This window comes from Mobula hypostoma, chromosome 8 (assembly GCF_963921235.1).
Source record: "Mobula hypostoma chromosome 8, sMobHyp1.1, whole genome shotgun sequence".
Classification (NCBI taxonomy): Eukaryota; Metazoa; Chordata; class Chondrichthyes; order Myliobatiformes; family Myliobatidae; genus Mobula; species Mobula hypostoma.
The window spans coordinates 157,293,383-157,314,247 of record NC_086104.1 but is presented as its reverse complement, the minus strand read 5'-3'; the positions used below and the strand labels follow the sequence as shown (position 1 = coordinate 157,314,247).

Here is a 20,865-nt window from a genome sequence, read left to right as displayed (position 1 = left end):
CTTCACCCTCCCATCTTTGACCATCCTAGTATCCTATTCCTGTTTATTCGTCATATTCTATAAAAAACCCCTGTACCCCTTAAAAACGCTAAAAATACCCGGACTTGTGCTCTCTCACCCATGCCCAGCAACCCTTTTAATGTGAAATCCTGCATCCCCAACTCCCTTAATTTATTTCTCATCATCTCTCTCTGTATCCCATACTTCCTGCAACACAAAACTACATGTTCTACTGACTCCTCTTCCTGACATTCCTCACACAATCCTGTCTGGTGTTTCTCTATCATTTTCAATGTTTTGTTTAATGCACAGTGCCCCAGCCTTAACCTAGTCCACACAGTTTCCTCTCTTCTGTTTCCATTACCTACCCTAGTAACTGCAACACTCTTTTGTATTTGATATAAAAGCCTCCCTTTCCCCTCCCTGTCCCATCTTTCTTGCCACATTCGGTTGACTTTTTCCCAGATTACACACTTAACCTCTGCTTTACTGATACTAATGTGCATTTCCACATTTTCTTTCTTTACCGCCCTCTTTGCCAACTCATCCACCCTCTCATTCCCCTTCACCCCTACATGTGCTGGAACCCATAGAAATTTTACCTGACCTCCCTGATTTGCAATTCTTGTAACTAACTGAAGGACTTCATAAAGTACATCTCGCCGACTGTTTGTGTGAAAAGACCTTAAACTTGCTGGAACTGAGGATGAATCTGAACATATCAATGCTTTGACTTGTCTGGATTTCTGCACCCATTGCAACGCAACCAACACCGCCAGCATCTCCACTGTAAACACCCCTAACTCATTAGATGTTCTTCTGCTGATTCCAATTTCTTTTGGTGGTATTACCACCCCAAACCCTGTCACTCCTGTTTCAGGTGCCTTCGCACCATCCGTATAAATGTGAGTATAATCACTATACTTTTCCATCACATGACAGTTAAATGCATTTACCAAATCTGTTTTATATCTTTCTTTCCTTTTTACCTCTAACAAATGCCAGTCTATGTCAGGCCATACAAGCTTCCATGGAGCTACAACCGGATAAACTACTGAAGGACTTATCCTCAGATCAAACACTCCACATTCTTTCGCGATATCATTCCCTACCCGACTAAAGGTATCCCTCTGAAACCTCCCATTTTCCCGACACTCCTGCAACACTCCTTTAGTAGGGTGAGAATCATTGTGCCCCTGCAAGTTAGCCCAGTAGTTTGCCATCAGTTGCATCCTTCTTAGTTCCAAAGGCATTATTCCCATTTCTACCTGTAGTGCTGACACTGGTGACATTTTAAAAGCCCCACTGCACACTCTCAAGGCCTGAGCCTGAATCACATCCAGTTTCCTTATAAGAGACCTAGCTGCTGATCCATATACTATATTTCCATAATCCAATACAGATCTTACTAAAGCCACATACATTCTCTTCAAAGCTGAACAACTTGCTCCCCATTCCCTATCAGTCAAACATCTCATCACATTTATTACTTTTTTACATTTCTCCTCAACTTTCCTGATATTTCCTCATGGAGACTCTCCGCATCGTTTTCATTAAAAATGTTAACAAAGTAAGAACTGGAACTCAATTGTAAACAAGATGAGAGAGCAGAAACCTGGTTGGATGAGGACTAACCAATCAGGAGGGACAGTTGACGGGGGTATAAATGCCACTGGACTAGACATGCCCAGGCATCATCCCTGATGAAAATGGCAGAGTTTGTCATTGAAACATCAGTTATAATCGATACCTGTACCCAGCTGGAAGCCCGAGAAGAATTTACTCTTCATAAACACTGGGAAAGCACTAGATCCTTTTAACCTATCTATATGTCTTTGGACTATGGGAGGAAACTGGATCACCCAGAGGAAACCCACGTCATCATGGGGAAAATGTACAAACTCCTTAAAGACCATGGTGGGAATTGAACCTGGGTTTCTGGTGCTGTAGTAATGTTGTGCTAACCACTACACTCCAATGCTATCGCTTAAGGTACAGGTATATGGGTATAGTAGTCCTTAACTGTAGAATCTAAGGATGGTTGACAGGAATGGAAACTGGGACCAGCAGAAATGGGTCCTTGACGACCAGCACATATTCACTGGGCTGAAGGGTCTGCTTTCATACCATTTCACTCCGTGATTCAATTTAATCAGTGACTGAGTGTGGAGAGCTGATGGATATGAGAGGGGGAGAGGGTGGGATAGAGGGAGGGAGGGGACTCATTGGTGCCAAAGGCTGGTATTAATAGAGCTTCTTCAAGCAATAGGAAATCAGAATCAAAAACGGCGAGTTGCTGGTGTCCCACCCTCTCTGTTGCAGAAGTGACATCTCTCTCCCTCACTGGTGAGAGAGAGCCTGAGATACTGAACAGCTGGGTTATGGCCTGTAGTTTTGTTGAACTCAAGATCAGGGTCTCTTTGGGGGCTTTTGCGTTTGTTTGTGCGATGGGAGGGATGGGGGTGGTTTGGGGCTTCAATGTTTCTATCATTCATTCTATGGGGTTTCTTGTTTTGTGGCTGTCTGTGGAGAGTACAAATTTCAGGTTGTATACTGAAATTCGCTGATATTAAATGAACCTTAAATCTTAAAAATCAAAACTTAGACTAAAGAGGCTAGAAATCTGAAATAAAACTGTAAATGGTGGAAGCACTCAGCGGGTAAGGCAGCATCTGTGGAGAGAGAGAAGCAGAATTTCAGGTTCAAACCAGTTCTGCGTCCTCATAATTCACGGACTATACCTTCATAGGGCAATTTGGGAGAAAGGGAACAACCTGAATGCTCGATGATGGATGGGTAGTGAGATGAAAACTTCCAGCAAGGAAGCAAGTCAACAGTGTGATCCGTAGTATTAGGGAAGTGAACTTGGGAGCATAAAGTTGGTAAATTAAATCCCATTGAAGCTCGAAGGTTGATTGGAAGTCTGGAAGTTGAGAACCGATGGCGAGTCGAGAGCCCACTGGGGGAGTCATAGGCCAGATATCTGCGAGTCCAGGAGCCCAGTGGAGGCTGGAAGCCCGGAGGCATCCGAGCCCAGGGTCGGAAGAGTGTGAGAGTGTGTGTATGGGTGGGGTGTGTGCGTGATGAAAGGGGTTGTTGTTCTACTGAATATTGTGGGCATGCTTTGTTGGTGCCAGAACGTGGGGAAACCCTTGCGGGCTGCCCCCAGCACATCCTTAGGTTGTCTTGGTTGTTAACACAAATGGCGCACTTCACTGCGTGCTGATGTATGTGTGATAAACAAAAGAATCTGATCTTAAAAGATGGAACACGAGCAACGTGAGGCATCTTAAAGGTGTTTGCCATACAACGTGGAAAAGAAGTAATGAGTAAAGGTTCAAACACTGAGAGGCTGAACCTGTGTGAGATATTTCTTTATAATCAGCATTCCTCTTCTGAGAGATTTATCATCGCCATGGCAACAAGAGATAAAGTATTTTAGTTTCCAAACATTTGTTTTAATGATTGAATCCTGCATACATTCAGATTAAGATCATCAAGGGGGTCACAAATGACAGGAGACAAACATAGAAACATAGAAAATAGGTGCAGGAGTAGGCCATTCGGCCATTTATTATGATCATGGCTGATCATCCAACTCAGAACCCTGCACCAGCCTTCCCTCCATACCCCCTGATCCCCGTAGCCACAAAGGCCATATCTAACTCCCTCTTAAATATAGCCAATGAACTGGCCTCAACTGTTTCCTGTGGCAGAGAATTCCACAGATTCACCACTCTCTGTGTGAAGAAGTTTTTCCTAATCTCGGTCCTAAAAGGCTTCCCCTTTATCCTCAAACTGTGACCCCTTGTTCTGGACTTCCCCAACATCGGGAACAATCTTCCTGCATCTAGCCTGTCCAATCCCTTTAGGATTTTATACGTTTTGAAAAATTATCACTAATGCATCCACTATTTCTTGGGCTACTTCTTTAAGCACTCTAGGATGCAGACCATCTGGCCCTGGGGATTTATCTGCCTTCAATCCCTTCAATTTACCTAACACCACTTCCCTACTAACATGTATTTCACTCAGTTCCTCCATCTCACTGGACCCTCTGTCCCCTACTATTTCTGGAAGATTATTTATGTCCTCCTTAGTGAAGACAGAACCAAAGTAGTTATTCAATTGGTCTGCCATGTCCTTGCTCCCCATAATCAATTCACCTGTTTCTGTCTGTAGGGGACCTACATTTGTCTTTACCAGTCTTTTACAGATCCTCTTCCCATCCCAGCACCTTCCCCTACCTTCTCATCTACTGAGCCACTCTTTCCACACATCCCCCAGACACTACCTCTCACTCACACATCCCAATCACTCCTGGAGTTGCCAGCCGCCAATTCCCCCACCACACCTGAGATCTCTATGCCTTTGAGTCCGCCTATCCCCTCCCTTAATACTCACCCTCTGAAGCCAACAATCTCACCCTTGTCCCTCACTCACTGCCAGCCCTCCACTATCCACCCACCATCTCTCACCCTGCCGCCCAATATCTTAACGTCTCTCACACCTTCTGCTCAGGCTCCCCCCAGTGGGATAGAAGCTGTCCCTGAGGTCACTCCACCTCTGACTCTGAAGCCTCACTCACCTTGGGTATGGATTGTTGAGAGCTTCAACCTCCTAGGAGTAAATATTACCACTGCTGACTTTTCCTGGCCCAATCATGTGTAGACACCATGCCTAAGAAAGCTCAGTCTCATCTCTACTTCCTCAGAAGGCTCAGGAATTTGGCATGTGCCCCATTTCCAGCACCAACATTGAACGTCCATAACTCACTACCCCTAACCCGTACGTCTTTGGAATGTGGGAGGAATTGCCATGTGGTCATGGGGAGAAAGTACAAACACCTTACAGATAGCGACAGGAGTTGAACACGGGTCTCTGGTACTGTAATTGCGTTATGGGTCTCTGGTACTGTAATAGTGTCTCTGGTACTGTAATAGTGTTACAGGTCTCTGGTACTGTAATTGCATTACGGGTCTCTGGTACTGTAATAGCATTACGTTACCATGCCACCTCAAACGCACCCTGTCCCCACTACCTTCTTTTAATAATCTGATTTCCTAAATAATAAACTCCTTCCATCAGCCACCCAGATTCTTTACTTTATTATCCTGGTTAATAATTCCACATTACTGGCATATAATTGCAACTTCATGTGAAAACAGTAATTGTAAATAGCTGATTCATTATGCATTCTTCCACTGAGTGCAACATCACTTAATGGACATGTTCCAAAAAAGTTACAAGCCACCTTGATGGTTTCTGTTTGGAAGATTAACTCTTGTCCTTGAACCCATTATTAGTAATTATACTGCCTAGAGGCTTTGGCATCAGTACACCACGCCAGGTCATTAATTAAGTTCCCTCCGTGATTATATTACATTTAAAAAAATGGCCAATACCATTGGGTCAGCATGAGTTCAAATATACCACGATCAATATTTTTAAGATGGAACCGTACTTCTGTACTTTCTAATTAAAGGCCAATAGCTGACAATAATATCACAGAAGGAAATTGATAGGATTAGATTAGCATGCCATGTGTCAGTTCAGATTTTAAGTACCCCGATTAAGGCTAACCCTACAACCAGGGTCATGCAAATGTCATATTCAGCAGATGATAACTCAGGGTGTATCGCTGAAGGGTCACAGCCCACAACTGGCTGTCTTCATGGCTCCAAATTCTCCTTAACTCCTCACGATCTCCCTGCTCTAACCCTTCCCCTTCAAATCTCCACTTACGCAGAACTTACACTCAGTGTCCATTTAATTAGGTACCTCCTGGACTCAATAAAGTGAGCACTGAGTGTTAGGTTTGTGGTCATCTGCTGCTGTAGCCCATACTGTGGAGCAAAACATCAGAAACCAGAGGAAACCCATGCGCACACAGAAAGGAATGTACAGACTTGCTTACAGAGGATTTGAACTCTGAACTCCAATACACCAACTGCCACGCTACAGTTCCACCCCATTTCATCCCCATTCTGTTTGGACTGAACAGCAACTGAACCTCTTGACCATGTCTGTGTGCTTTTATGCACTGAGTCACTGCAACATGATTAGTTATAGTCATAGAAAACTACAGCACAGAAACAGGCCCTTCAGCCCATCTAATCCATGCCAAACCATTAATCTGCCTACTCCTATTGACCTGTACTTGAACCATACCCGTCCCATCCATTTACCTAACCAAATTTCTCTTAAATGTTGAAATCAACCCCGCATCCACCAGTTGCACTGCCAGCTCATTGCACACTTTCACCACCCTCTGAGCGAAGATGTTCCTCCTCATGTTCCCCTGAAACACTACACCAAATGATTGGCAAGTTAGATATTTGCGTTAATGTGTGCATTACATCATGTGCGATTTGTGTTAGGTGTACAGGAGTACCCAATAAAGAACAGTACAGCACAGAAACAGGCCCTTCTGCCCAAAAAGCCAATGTTGAATTGAACGAAATCTCTTCTGCCTGTACGTGGTCCATAACACTCCACCCCCTATGGAAACAACTTGGCCCAGCGTCTTCCAGTGGCTGATGAAAAGGGCGCTGAGTAGCCATTATACAAGAAGCCACTGCAGATCCCTGGCTGTCCATCCCCAGATGGCTCTGGAAGCTCCAGACTTCCTCTGGTGCTGGCCAACTTCACTGACAGCACGGGTTTGGTGAAGGCGTAGCAGGCTGGCTCAAATTCTAAAGGTCTAAAGATGACAGATACTTAAAGATTTGCTTTAATGACCACATGTCCATTAAAGCATACATTCAGTGAAATGTGTTGTTTGTGTCAAATCAGCAGCAAGGACTGTGCTGGGGGCAGCCCGCAAACGTCACCACACCTCTGGCGCCAACATAGCATGCCCACAATTTACCAGGCTTAACCTGTACCTTTTTCGGGCTGTGGGAGGAAACCGGAGCCCCCGGAGGAAACCCATGCGGTCACGGGGAGAACATACAAGGTCCTTACAGACAGCCGAGGGAATTGAACCCCAGCTGGTGACCGCCGGTTCTGTACAGCGATCGTTCTAACCGCTACACTACTGTGTCACCCTGCATCCTCTGACCATGAAGGTGTACTTCTAACATTGACTCAACACTGTGGGATGTTGGGATGCATTAATGTAGCAAACGTCCAGAACTTGTTTGCCGCTCAACGTGAATCATTAAGAGTCATTTCATTTTGCACATCTCCCTAATCAGAGCGGAGTATTATAACTGACATTTCCTCTGCCCTCCACCAGCAGCACAGAGAGAAAACACAACATGGAGCTTCTGTCCACTCCCCGCAACATCAAGATCACCAACATCACCTGCGATTCCTTCAAGATCTGCTGGGAGACGGATGTGAAAGACAGGGAGCGCATCACACATTACTTTGTGGACCTCAACAAGAAGGAAAACAAAGACTCCAACAAGTTCAAACACCGGGTAAGGTTACCGGTTGGAATCCTGTTCCCTAGAAGAACATGGGCTAATTGCTATGAAACACAACCCAGAACTTTCACAGTCCCCCTTACAGATATACACTTCTAAATCCTTATTTATTAACTATTAACGCATTAAAATCTATTTTCTGTCTTTAATCTTAATTCATTAATGGTCCCCATTATTAATTATATTATTCATTTCTGTTTAATTTATTGAGATACAGCACGGAATAGGCTCTTCCGGCCCTTCGAGACACACTGCCCAGCAATGTCCAATTTAACCCTAGCTTAATCATAGGACAATCTGCAATGACCAGTTAACTTACCAACTGCCGTGTCTTTGGTCTAAATGAGGAAACCAGAGCACCTAGGGGAAGCCCATGTGGTCACGGGGTGAATGTACAAACTCTTTGCAGACAGTGGCGGGTTAACCTGGGCCACTGGTACTGTCGAGCGGTTGTGTTTACCACTACCCTACCATAGCACCCCGATTACTGATATACACTTCATCATCTTTATTTATTAATTAAACTACACCCAGTGTATATCTTCACAAAGTTATGATACAGCACAGAAGTGACATATAATCATTTTTAATTTATTTATTGAGATCTGGCCCTTCAAACCTTGCTGTCCAGCAATCACCCAATTTAATCCTGGTCTAATCATGGGACAATTTACAATCACCAAGTAACCTAGCAACCGGTAGGGCTTTGGACTGTGGGAGGAAACTGGAGCACCCGGAGGAAACCAACGCGCTCACGGGGAGAACGTACAAACTCCTTACAGGCAGCGGCGGGAATTGAACCCGGGTCACTGAATTAGAGTGCATCAGAGAGAGAGAGGGGAGCAAAGCTGAAAGTGAGAGAGAGAGAGAGAGAGCGCAAGGCAAAGAGTGTCAGAGAGAGAGAGAGAGAGAGGGAGAGAGGTCGAGAGTGGGGAGCAAAGCAGGGTGTGTGAGGAAGAGAAGATAAGCAGGTCAGCAATAGAGAAATGGCAAAGTGTGAGAGAGTGAGTGAGAGAGAGTGAGAGAGTGAGAGAGAGAGAGAGAACGAACCTAGGTACACAGCGGGAGAGACAGATTAACAGAGGCAGGTTTAGAAATGCTAAGGCAGGAGAAAATAATAGGTTTGCATTTTAGATGACACCTTCTCGGTGATTGTCACAAGAAGTCTTTGAAATCCTTCATAGTAAAGATACTAATGGAAATGTCAACCCATTTGCGCAGAGGTTCCATCGTGTGTGTGAGTGAGAGAGACTAAGGCAGAGAGGTGGCACAAGACAGCGCCGGTCAGTCCGGCTGTCTAACGAGCCTTGTTAGTGAGGGATCAGCTCGGTGAATGTGGCATTCGGACCCGGCGGGTTGCAGGCCGCCGGGGGCGCCTGGACTCTCTCCGGATGCCCGCCCACCACGTTCTCCCCGCGGAGGGTGTGGGTTCGCGCTGGCTCTGGCTGCGTTTCCTCCGTGGCACTGCCAGCATCAGGGCTGGGCGATGCGGGAGGGATGGCCAGTTATAGAGGCTGCAGATGGACGGAGAGCTGCCGGCGGGGAGACGAGCTGGCTGTCACACTGGGACAGGTGCAGAGCTGTGTGTGTGTGTGTGTGTGTGTGTGTGAGAGAGAGAGATTGATTGTGTGTGTGTGTGTGTGTGTGTGTGTGTGTACAAGTGTGAGTATGTGTGAGTGTGATCAGCTCTAACAGACCATCTGGCCGGCAGAGAGGGAAGGAACCGGCGTTGCCCTACAGCACTCGACCGCAGCAAGGGCGCGGAACTCGGGTGTAGGTCTGGGTCTCGGTTTTGAACTAGAAACCTGATTGCAGCCCGCCCCCATCCCCTGTTGCGGAGTGCGGGTAGCAAATCATTCAATCAACTCACTGGGACAATGCACCTTAATTATGTAATGCCTTCCTATCTGACATCTCCCACTTTACATCTAACACCATCACGCCGCATTCATTTGTTGTCTAATGGAGCGATTCATGTGGGATTTTTAAAAAATCTCCGTGCAGATGATGAACTGCAACATAACCGGTGCCTGCCGCTCTACAGTCATACTTACTGTAATTTACAGTTCTTTTCTGCATTATCAAGTATTGCATAGTACCGCTGTTACAAAGTTAACAAATTTCACACATTTGCCGGTGATATGAAACCTGATTCTGATCTACTCTGATCCCTGATTAGATTCAAGCTCACAACTCCTTTCCAGATATCTTATCAATGGACAGGATCCTCATTAATAGCAGCAGAGCCACATTCTACACGTTATCCTACATTCGCTTATCTCTTTAGATCAGGGCTTCCCAATCTGGGGACCACAGACACCTTGCTTACTGGCATTGGTCCATGGCACACAAAAGGTTGGGAACGCCCTGCTTTAGATCAAACTATCAAACCCTCTATCTGCATGAGAAATTCAATCAAGCTGTGATCAGACCTTTACACATGCCCAGCCCATCACTGGCACTAACCTACCTGCTGTCAAGGACACATATACAGAAAGGTGCCTGGGAAAGGCGAGCTATATCATGAAGGATCCCACCCACCCTGCTCAGGAACTGTTTGTCCCACTCCCATCGGGAATGAGACTACAGAGCCTCCATATGAGACTCAAAAATACTTCCCCCAAGGCGACAAGCTAATTAACACCTCCACCTGTTAACTCTCCCCTCCACCACTACATACACATCACATATGTCACTTTATATCGCCCAAGGGTGACCTGCAGGCTAGCGGAGTGAAGGAATGCCTTACACCTCATTTGGTAGAGACGTACCTCCACTCTGCTACCACTTTATGTATTGTACATACAATCAGTAATAACATTCTGTTTTATAGGATCACTTTTATATTTACATTTATTGTGTTTTTATTGTATTCTTTATGCTTATAGGGGTTTTTAATGCTGCATCAGATCTGAATCATTTTGTTCTCCTTCACACTTGTATACTGAAGAACAGCAATAAACAATCTTGAATCTTTAATCACTCTTTCCAAGAGGATCCCTAACTCGAAGATTGTTAATTTCACCCAAGCAACACACACAAAATGCTGGAGGAACTCAGCAGGTCAGGCGGCATCTATGGAGGGAATAAACAGTTAATATTTCAGGCTGAGACCCTTCAGTTGGAATCTCTCATTAACGAGGCATTTTATGCCCACAGAACAGCCGATCACTGGATTTTTTTTTTTGTTTCTCGTATCACTCCCTCTAACTCTAGAGACTGTTGTGCATGGACAACGTGGGACGAGATGGTGGGAAGGCACAGTGGCGTAGTGGTTAGCACAATGCTTTACAGTGCGGGTGACCCAGGTTCAATTCCCGCCACTGCCTGTAAGGAGTTTGTACGTTCTCCCTGTGGCCACCATGGGTTTCCTCCGGGTGCTCCAGTTTCCTCCTACATTCTAAAGACCTACCATTTGATATTGCAAATTGTCTCGTGATTAGATCGAGGGATTGGTGAGCAGTGTGGGTCAAAGGGCCGGAGGTGCCTATTCCACACTGTATGTCAATAAATAAATCAATAAATAAAATCCCATTTTCTGAGATACTCAAGTCACCCCATCTGGCACCAATAATCATTCCACAGTCAAAGTCACTTTTCTCCTCCATTCTGATTTGGTTTGAATAACTTAACCTTTTGACCATATTTGCATGCCTTTATGCGTGGAGTTGCTCCCACATGATTGTCTGATTAGATACTTGCATTAACGAGCAGGCGTACATGTGTTACTTATAAAGAGGCCATCGAGAGTAACAGACTCCTGATGAAGGGTATCGGCCCAAAATGTTGACCGTTTATTCCCCTCCATAGATGCTGCCTGACCTACTGAGTTCCTCCAGCATTTTGTGTGTATTGCTTTGGATTTCCTGCATCTTGCCATAGAGGGAGTACAAAGAAAGATCACCAGATTGATTCCTGGGATGGCAGGACTTTCATATGATGAAAGACTGGATCGACTAGGCTTATGCTCTCTGGAATTTAGAAGATTGAGGGGGGATCTTATTGAAACGTATAAAATCCTAAAGGGATTGGACAGGCTAGATGCAGGAAGATTGTTCCCGATGTTGGGGAAGTCCAGAATGAGGGGTCACAGTTTGAGGATAAAGGGGAAGCCTTTTAGGACCGGGATTAGGAAAAACTTCTTCACACAGAAAGTGGTGAATCTGTGGAATTCTCTGCCACAGGAAACAGTTGAGGCCAGTTCATTGGCTATATTTAAGAGGGAGTTAGATATGGCCCTTGTGGCTAAAGGGATCAGGGGGTATGGAGGGAAGGCTGGTACAGGGTTCTGAGTTGGATGATCAGCCATGATCATACTGAATGGCGGTGCAGGCTCCAAGGGCCGAATGGCCTACTCCTGCACCTATTTTCTATGTTTCTATGAATGTATTTTACCTGTTTCGTTGTACAAGACCAGATCTAAGATGGTCCTGTGCATTGAGACACATTTCAATCCTGACTCACTGATTCTTCAAACATTTGAAAGGTCAGTATTCCTGCTGTTTTAATGTCGTGACTTGCGAAGAATCCACATAACAGGGTATTAAGGGATATGAGGGTGCTTGCATTTGTGAACCGCTAATATATTTCTCCCTCTTGGCTTAACCCGTATTCAAACTAAATAATAAATTGTACTATGAACAAGTGTTGCCTTGGAAACTACATCTGAATTTGTGGAAGAATTTCGCTTCAGTTTTTATTGCAAGTGCAAGGTACCAAGAGATCTGATACTTCACTGTCCATCACCGCCGAAGACATCCTCTGCTTCCAGAGCTCGGGAGGTACTGGGTTTTAACACAAGCACAGAGTGACAGAAAGGGAGAGAATACAAAAGGCCAAAAGAGACACACAGAGATAGTTAGTCAGAGATGGAAGCTGGGGAGAGAAAAGTGACAGACAGACAGAGAGATACAGTGAAAGAGGGAGGATATACAAAAAGAGGGAGAGATAAAGAGAGAAAGAGATTAAGAGCAGGAGTGAGTGGGGGAGAGAAAGAGAGGGTGAGGAAGGGAGAGAAAGAAAGAGATAGAGAGAGTGTGAGGGGAAGAAAGAAAGAGACACAGAGGAAGAGAGACAGAGTGAGGGGGAGAGGGAGAAAGAGGAAGAGAAACAGGGAAAGTGAGAGACAGGGAGCGTGAGGGAGAGGGAGACAGTGAGGGAGACGGAGAAAGAGAGAGACAGAGGGAGAGAGTGAGGAGGAGAGGAGGAGGGAGGGAGAGGGAAGAAAGAGCATGCCCACAACTTACTAACCCTAACTTGTGCATCCTTGGAATGTGGGAGGAAACCAGAGCACCCACGGGAAACCCACACCACCTTAGGGAGAACATACAAACTTCTCACAGCGGTGGGAATTGAACCCCAGTCGCTGATTGCTGGCACTGTTATATTGTTACGCAAACCACTTGGCTATCTTTAGCAGGCCTGCGGATGATACAAAGATTGGCGGCGTTGTAGATAGTGTAGAAGATTGCCAAAGGATACAGCAGGGCATAGATTAGTTGCACATATGGATGGAGAAATGGCAGATGGAGTTTAATCTGGCTAAATCTGGCCCAGTGTGAGGTGTCACACTTTGAGATATCAAATGTAAAGGAATAGTACACTGTTAATGGCAAGGCCCTTAATCTTGGGATCCAAATCCAAAGCTCCCTGACTTACTTTTAAGGATTCTACAACTCATGTTCTCAGTTTTGTTTTGTATTTGCACAATTTTTCTTCTTTTGCACGTTAGTTGCTTGTCAGAATTTCTTTGTGTATAGTTTTTCATAAATTCTGCTGTACTTTATTTTCCTGTAAATGCCTGCAAGAAATTTATGGTGACATTTCCAGACTTTGGTAAAACTGTACTTTGAGGTTTGAAATTTGAAGTATTGTCCTGGGGTATCTGTTTGAAGGCTAAGCCCTCTTGGCACAAGATGTCTGATCTCCAGATGGGACTTAACCTGAATGTGTACAACTGAGAGATAGTCTCCAAGCCTCCACAGTTCTGCTTCTTAAATTCCATCAAGGCTTTGAAAATTCTGGCAGAATGATGATTTAATACATATCAACACACACAAAATGCTGGAGGAACTCAGCAGGTCAGACTGCATTTATGGAAAGGAATAAACAGTCAATGTTTCAGGTCAAGACCCTTCATCTCTTCCACAGATGAACTGTGGAGTTACTCCAGCATTTTGTGTGTGTTGCCTTGGATTTCCAGCAAACGCAGATTTTCTTGTGTTTGTGATTTAATACATGTGTTTGGTCAAAGGGTAGTCAGCCCTGCCCCAGTCCCACACACCTACCTCGAACAACCCACCTGTAACCACCTTGTGGTTAAGAAGGCATACGGTGTATTGGTCTTCATCAATCATAGAATTGAATTTAGGAGCTGAGAGGTAATGTTGCAGTTATATAGGACCCTGGTCAGACCCCACTTGGAGTACTGTGCTCAGTTCTGGTCGCCTCACTACAGGAAGGATGTGGAAGCTATAGAAAGGGTGCAGAGGAGAGTTACAAGGATGCTGGCTGGATTGGGGAGCATGCCTTATGAAAACAGGTTGAGTGAACTTGGCCTTTTCTCCTTGGAGCGACTGAGGATGAGAGGTGACCTGATAGAGGTGTATAAGATGATGAGAGGCATTGATCATGTGGATAGTCAGGGTCTTTTTCCCAGGGCTGAAATGGTTGCCACAAGAGGACACAGGTTTGAGGTGCTGGGGAGTAGGTACAGAGGAGACGTCAGGGGTAAGTTTTTTACTCAGACAGTGGTGAATGTGTGGAATGGGCTGCCGGCAACAGTGGTGGAGGCGGATATGATAGGGTCTTTTAAGAGACTTTTGGATAGGTACATGGAGCTTAGGAAAATAGAGGGCTATGGGTAAGCCTGGTAATTTCTAAGGTAGGCACAACTTTGTGGGCCGAAGGGCCTGTACTGTGCTGTAGGTTTTCTATGTTTCTATGACCCAAGGTCACGTAAACTCACCCTGATGCTCTTGCCCCTGCAGGACGTTCCCACGAAACTGGTGGCAAAGGCTGTGACGCTGCCAATGACAGTGAGGGGCCACTGGTTCCTGAGCCCCCGCACAGAGTACAGCGTCGCCGTACAGGTCGCCATCAAGCAGAGCGACGGGGAGTACCTGGTGTCTGACTGGAGTGAGGTGGTGGAATTCTGCACAGGAGGTGAGCAGGGTGGGTCAGGGTACATCAAAACACACCAGAAAACACCCAAAGCGATTGGGTTGAAATCCCAGATACAGCCAGTGACAATAATCAATCAGATCTCAGTTTTGTAAACAAACTGATCTTGGTTATATCTGGTGACATTATCTCATAGTTCTCAGTCTCCAACCATGACACTTCCTAGTTGGGTTCAATGATAGTTACTGATTATAGCAGTGGTGACATCTGGCCTGATCCTTGTTACAGTAGTGATAGTTCACTAGATCCTAGTTATTGATCTAGATTAATATGACTAATACAAGAGGGCAGGTGGCAGGGTGGTGATAGGTCAGCACAACATCGCGGGCCGAAGGGCCCATACTGTGCTTTTCTGTCCTATGCTCTATATTCTTTCACTAGATTACAGATAGATATTTGGATATCGGGATATGAGGGATCTAGGATAGTGCAGGTAACTGGCCTTCAGGTAAAAGATCGACTATGATCCCAATGAACGGTAGAACAGTCACCAGGGCCAAGTGGCCTGTTATGCCCATTTCTTGTGTCCCTATGATTTTAGAACAGTTTTGCTGGCTAACCAGATTTCAGTTACACCCAGTGACAGGACCTGACCAGAGCAATGTTACCTCAGTGACCATAACTGATAAAGTCTGAGTTACCCTCTGTGACAGTAACCAACCAGATCCTTTATTATTAGAACCTATGACATTAGTTTATGATGAATGATTATATCTTAGTTACATTTAATAGCAGTAACTGTCATTGACACAAACAACACATTTCACTCTGTGCTTTGATATACGTACATGGGACAAATAAAGCTAATCTTGAAGCCCGAAGCCACACATTCAACAATTGAGGATCCTCTCCTGTGCCAACAGATTTCTGAATGGACATTGAACCTATGAACACTGCCTTACTATTTTTTCACTCTTTTTGCACTACTTATTTAATTTATTTTTATATAGACTTCTTGTTGTAATTTATAGGTTTTTATTGTTATTATGTACTGTAATGTACTGCTGCTACAAAGCACCAAATTTCATGACGTATGCCTGTTGTGACTGTGATCAAAGTCACTGGAGAGACACTGAAGCTGGTGGATATACAATACTGTATAAGACCATAAGATATAGGAGCAGAATTAAGCCATTTTGGCCCATTAAGTCTGCTCCGCTATTCCATTGTGGCTGATCCATTTTTCCTCTCAGCAGCAATCTCCTGCCTTCTCCCCGTATCCATTCATGCCCTGACCAATCAAGAATTTTATTCAGCACAAACAAGCAGGGATCATTCTGGAGACACCTTTGAAAAATGAGGCCTCCTGACCCAACATTACATCACATTTTTATATGTTAAAGAACAAAGGTAACAACAGGACAATGTCTATAATTACAACGGATTCATAATGCTTTCTTTGAGTTGCACATAATTTCAAACATCTAGATCTTCACACCAACTCACCCAAAATAAGTGTTAACCACCTCTGCCTCTGAGCTGCATTCATGCATATACAGACATCTCAGGTGAATGGGGTGTTTCCTGGTTTGCATTCAACCCCAGTTTGCAGCTCCAGGAAGATCATTGTTCTGAGTTGCATTTAAAATTCAGTCTCCAATCCACATTCAGGTCTGAAGACTGGCACCTGTTGAAATTATTGTTTGTTATATTACTTTTGCTACTTGGGAAGCTGGGTGACATCAGATGGCAGGTGCGACATGGACATCAAAAGAAGAACAGGGATGGCAAAATACACCTTTATGAGAATGAAGAGTATACTAACCAACAGTAAACTAGGCATGACAACCCGCCTCAGAGCACTGAAATGTTACGTTTATCCAGTTATGTTATATGGCACAGAATGTTGGACTATATCTAGTAACATGAGGAAACGAATTGAAGCAGCAGAGATGTGGTTTTGAGGAGGATGCAAAGAATATCATGGACAAAACGAATATCTAATGAGGATGTCATGAACAGAGCAAGCACAAAAAGAGAAATAATGTATGAGATCATGAAAAGGCAACGTAACTTCATTGGACATGTGATTAGGAAAGAGGAGTTAGAATGCACGGTAATTATGGGAAAGATTGAAGGGAAGAAAGCAAGAGGAAGACAAAAACAAATGACGATGGGGATAGCAGCCAGAGAACAGGAAATGAATAACAATGAATTGATTCACTTGACCCGAAACAGGAGTATGTAGGTCATGTCAGTCAAAGCTCAAACCGGGCATGGCACCTGATGATGAAGATGATGATATTGCATAAATCCAGAATGCACCATAACAATATCAGTGATAGTAAACCTGATATTGATTCTGATTTGAATCTTTACCTTTGATTTTTGTTGTAAACCGTGTCTATAGCTGACTGTACCCTAATGAGACAATTCCTGATGACCCTGGTTACGATGAGGTTAACTCAGTCTTACTGCAGACTGTCAATATTCAAAAAGACTCTGGAATCTGCAGATATTAAAACCTAGCATCTGTGACAGCATTTGTCAGGTTCTATTTTCTCGCCTTCAATTTGTGGAGCACTGCTGCTAAACGGCATTGTTGACATAAAACCCCAGAAAGAGTATTTTTAAAAATCACTATAATCACTATTAGTGACTGTTGGGGCATAAATTCAGTCACACACACACACACACTGTACATATACATACACCCACATACTTTAGAGAGGGTGCAGAGGAGATTCACCAGGTTGCTACCTGGATTAGAGAGCATGTCTACTGAGGAGAGGTTGAGTGAGATAGGGCTTTTCTCTTTGGAGAGAAGGAGGATGATAGAGGTGTACGAGATGAAAAGAGGGATAGAGCGGACAGCCAAAGACTTTTTTCCCAGGGTGGAAATGACTAAATGAGGGCGGGGGGTGGGTGAATAATTTTAAGGTGATTGAAGGAAGATAAAGGAGGGATGTTGGAGTAGATTTTTTATAAAGCGTGGTGGGTATGTGGAACACGCTGCCAGGGGTGGTGGTAGAGACAATTACATTAGTGATATTTAGATGGGCACATGGATGATAGAAAAATGGAGAGCTATGTGGGAGGGAAGGGTTAAACAGATCTTGAAATAGGTTAAAAGTTCAGCATAGCATCATGGGCCAAAGAGCCTGTACTGTTCTATGCTCTGGGCAATGGGGAACTCCCACCTGTGCAAACATTCAGCATCCCAGGAGCTCCTGAGGAAATCCCTTATCTCCAACATCATGACTTGAAGCAGAAGTGTAAGTCTCATGCAAGGGGTGAGTCCAGGTCCAACCAGCTCAGTAGCACTACGGTAACTGACAGGGATGGAGATGGATGGAGATTAACGTCGAGATAGGAGGAGAGGGTAGAATGGAACATACGTAACTCTCTGCACGTGTCCCATGCAGATTACTCCACTGCCCACTTGAAGCAGCTACTGGAGAAGGCAGAAGTAATTGCAGGGCGTATGCTGAGGTTCTCCGTCTTCTACCGGAACCATCACGAGGAATACTTCGATTACATAAGGTATTATATTTACTACCCACTCATGATTTGACCCAGAATCAAGTACAAACCTCACGTCTCTGTTTTGTGTCCCATTCCCATCCCTCCTTCAGCTCTTTGCTGCTGGTCGCCCGAGTTCCAGAATGGACCAATAATGTCCAGCCCCGAGCTTGTTGAAACTGCTGCCTACATTCCACCTCAGAACAGCATCGTATCCATACTGCAACATCCCGTCCAGAAAAGGACATATTCCATCTAGGTAGCCTCCAACATGATGCCATGAACATTGACTGCTCTAACTTCCAGTACTTTCTCCCCACTCCCCCTTCTTTCTTTCTCCATTCCTCATTCCGGTTCTCCTCTCACCACTTCTCTCCCGCCCATCACCTCCCCCCCCCCCCGGTGCCCCTCCTCCTTCCTTTTACCCCAAGGTCCAGTCACCTCCCCTCCCCTGTCAGATTCCCCCTACTTCACCTCCCAGCTTATTACTTCATTCCCCAACCCCCACCCTCCTCACCTGGTCTCACCTATCACCTGCCCACTTGTAATCCTTCCCCTACACCCACTTTATAATCCTGCCTTTTATAACCCTTTCATTCCCAGTCCTGCTGAAGTGTCTCGGTCAGAAATGTTGACTGTTCATTCTCCTCCACAGACACTGCCTGACCTGCCGAGTTCCTCCAGCATTTTATGGGTGTTCCTCAAGCTTTCCAGCATCTCCACAGTGTCATGTCTCAGTTTTCCCTGGGAAAAAGACAGTGCCTTCAGCCTATTTATGCCCCTCATAATTTTATACACCTCCATAAGGTCACCCCTCAGTGACCCGCTCTCAGAGGAATAAAGTCCAAGCCTGTCCTCTGTCTTCCTGTGACTCAGTCCCTCAGGCCTGGCATTGTTCTCATCTCAGCATTCTTTAAAGTTTAATAACATCTTCTGTCTTGTAAATTAACCAAATGTCTATATAATACTCTAAAGTTTTTATGTCTGTGGGTGAGATAGATGGGATAGAGTGGAGAGAATTTTATATTGCTGAACCTGGCATGGAAGCATTGGCAGGGATAGTGTGGAAGAAGGTTTATATCTAACCCATTCTCATCCTTTCCATGGTGTTTGTGATGGGACAGAGAAAGGGGAGGTTATATCTAACCCTTATTGAACCTATCCATGGTGTGTCTCAAAGAAAATGCATAACGAACCCATACTGAACCCTGGGGGAGGGGGTGCAGTGATATGGAGGTATTGGGCTTTCTGTGTGATGACACTGAACCCTTCCAGATGCGGTGCATAGGCTTGGGAATGAGGGTGGGAGCTGGGGGTTATATCTAACCCATACTGAACCCTTCCAGGGGAATTCTGATATGACTGTGTGTGGTGGTGTGCCTGGCCGATATTGAACAATCCCGGAAGGGGTGTTTGATGAGACTGTGTATGCGGTGGTGTGGGGTGGGTGGGGTGGGGAGAGAGCACACGGTAGCTACTGCGTGGAGGGGCATTCGGGCTCTGTTGCCGACTCACTCTGAGCCGTTGCCTGTTGCAGGACGCACCACAGCGGTCTGATGCAGCCCTACCCGAAAGACAGCAGCGGCAGCCACGGCTCGCCGGTCAACGGCACGCTGGACGGCATCTTCTTCAGTTGCAATACCGAGTTCAACACAGGGGAGCCGCCGATGGACTCCCCCTACGGCCGGCTGCGCTTCCAGGTGGACGCTGAGAACCTCTTCAACCGCAACACCAACCTGTACTTCGCCGACTTCTACTGCATGTACACCGCCTACCACTACGTCGTCCTGGTGCTGGCCCCCAAGGGCTCCGCCGGGGACCTCTTCTGCCGGGAGCGGCTGCCGCTGTTGGACAGCGCCCACAACCGCTTCCTGACCTGCGCGGAGGGGCCGGACGGCCAGCTGGTCTACCACCACGCTCAGGACCTCATCTTGGAACTGATCTACACCCAGCCGGTGAGCCTGACCCTGGGCACCCTTGGCGAGATCGGAGGCCACCAGCTCATGAGCCTCTCCACCGCCGACGCCAAGAAGGACCCGAGCTGCAAGACCTGTAACATCAGCGTGGGGCGTTAGGAGGGAGGTCGGGCAGGTGGAGGTGAGGTTGGGAGGGGGGTAGCGAGGGGTGGGGTAGGGTCTGGATGCGGGGGGGTGGGTTGGAATTGGGGCAGTCAAAGCCAACGTTCAGATACACTGTGAGCACACAGCCTTCAAGACACCGTAGGGATTGGGCAAAGAGGTTTAGCTGGAGGGTTCTCCTAAATATACTTCATTTAATGTTGAACCAGATGTGGAAACAAGGGGTGGGCAATTACAAAGCGCCAACAGTAATGGAGGAGCTGAAGAAGTTTCTGTCTACAAGAGGTGCTAACATGACACAATCAATGGACCTGGACGCACTACGATCCGGGATCTGTCTCCGCTCTACATATCTCCGACCGTCCTTAAAGTAATTGTCCGAGCAAGGTGATTCCCACATGGAGGAAGCTCGTTCGGCCCCCAGCTGCTGAATGGTTGTCTCTCTTTACTTCAATGTATCCTTCCTTCCTGCTCTTTTCGTCATGGCAAACCCCAGCAGAAGAACTCTCAGTCGCTGATATATCGAACCTTATGAGCAGAAAAGAAATTCCAGCAAAAAATCTTTATCTATCCCACTTCCCACACTTTCCCAACGGAAGCACAATATATTTGACTGTTTCTTAAATCAATTGTTATTCGCCACTCTGCAAATTGACAACAGCCTAACGAGAGCCAGCGGTCTGAGGGACCTGGATGGGTGGGTGAGTTTT

At 45.6% G+C, this 20,865-nt stretch overlaps 1 protein-coding gene across 2 annotated transcripts in view; it reads left to right on the top strand.

Moving 5' to 3' along the window:
• The window catches only part of LOC134350301 (phytanoyl-CoA hydroxylase-interacting protein-like), a 78,032-nt gene extending 57,859 nt beyond the window's left edge, over positions 1-20,173 (top strand). The window contains exons 2-5 of one of the 2 annotated variants that reach the window (XM_063055343.1): positions 7,244-7,427; positions 14,423-14,597; positions 17,981-18,098; positions 19,615-20,173. In XM_063055343.1, the coding sequence (XP_062911413.1) occupies positions 7,263-7,427; positions 14,423-14,597; positions 17,981-18,098; positions 19,615-20,152 (996 nt within the window). In that variant the 5' untranslated portion in view covers positions 7,244-7,262 and the 3' untranslated portion in view covers positions 20,153-20,173. Of the gene's footprint in view, positions 1-7,240; positions 7,428-14,422; positions 14,598-17,980; positions 18,099-19,614 lie in introns of both variants that reach the window. The other variant, XM_063055344.1, reaches the window with a different exon arrangement.
• Positions 20,174-20,865: the final 692 nt, after the last annotated feature.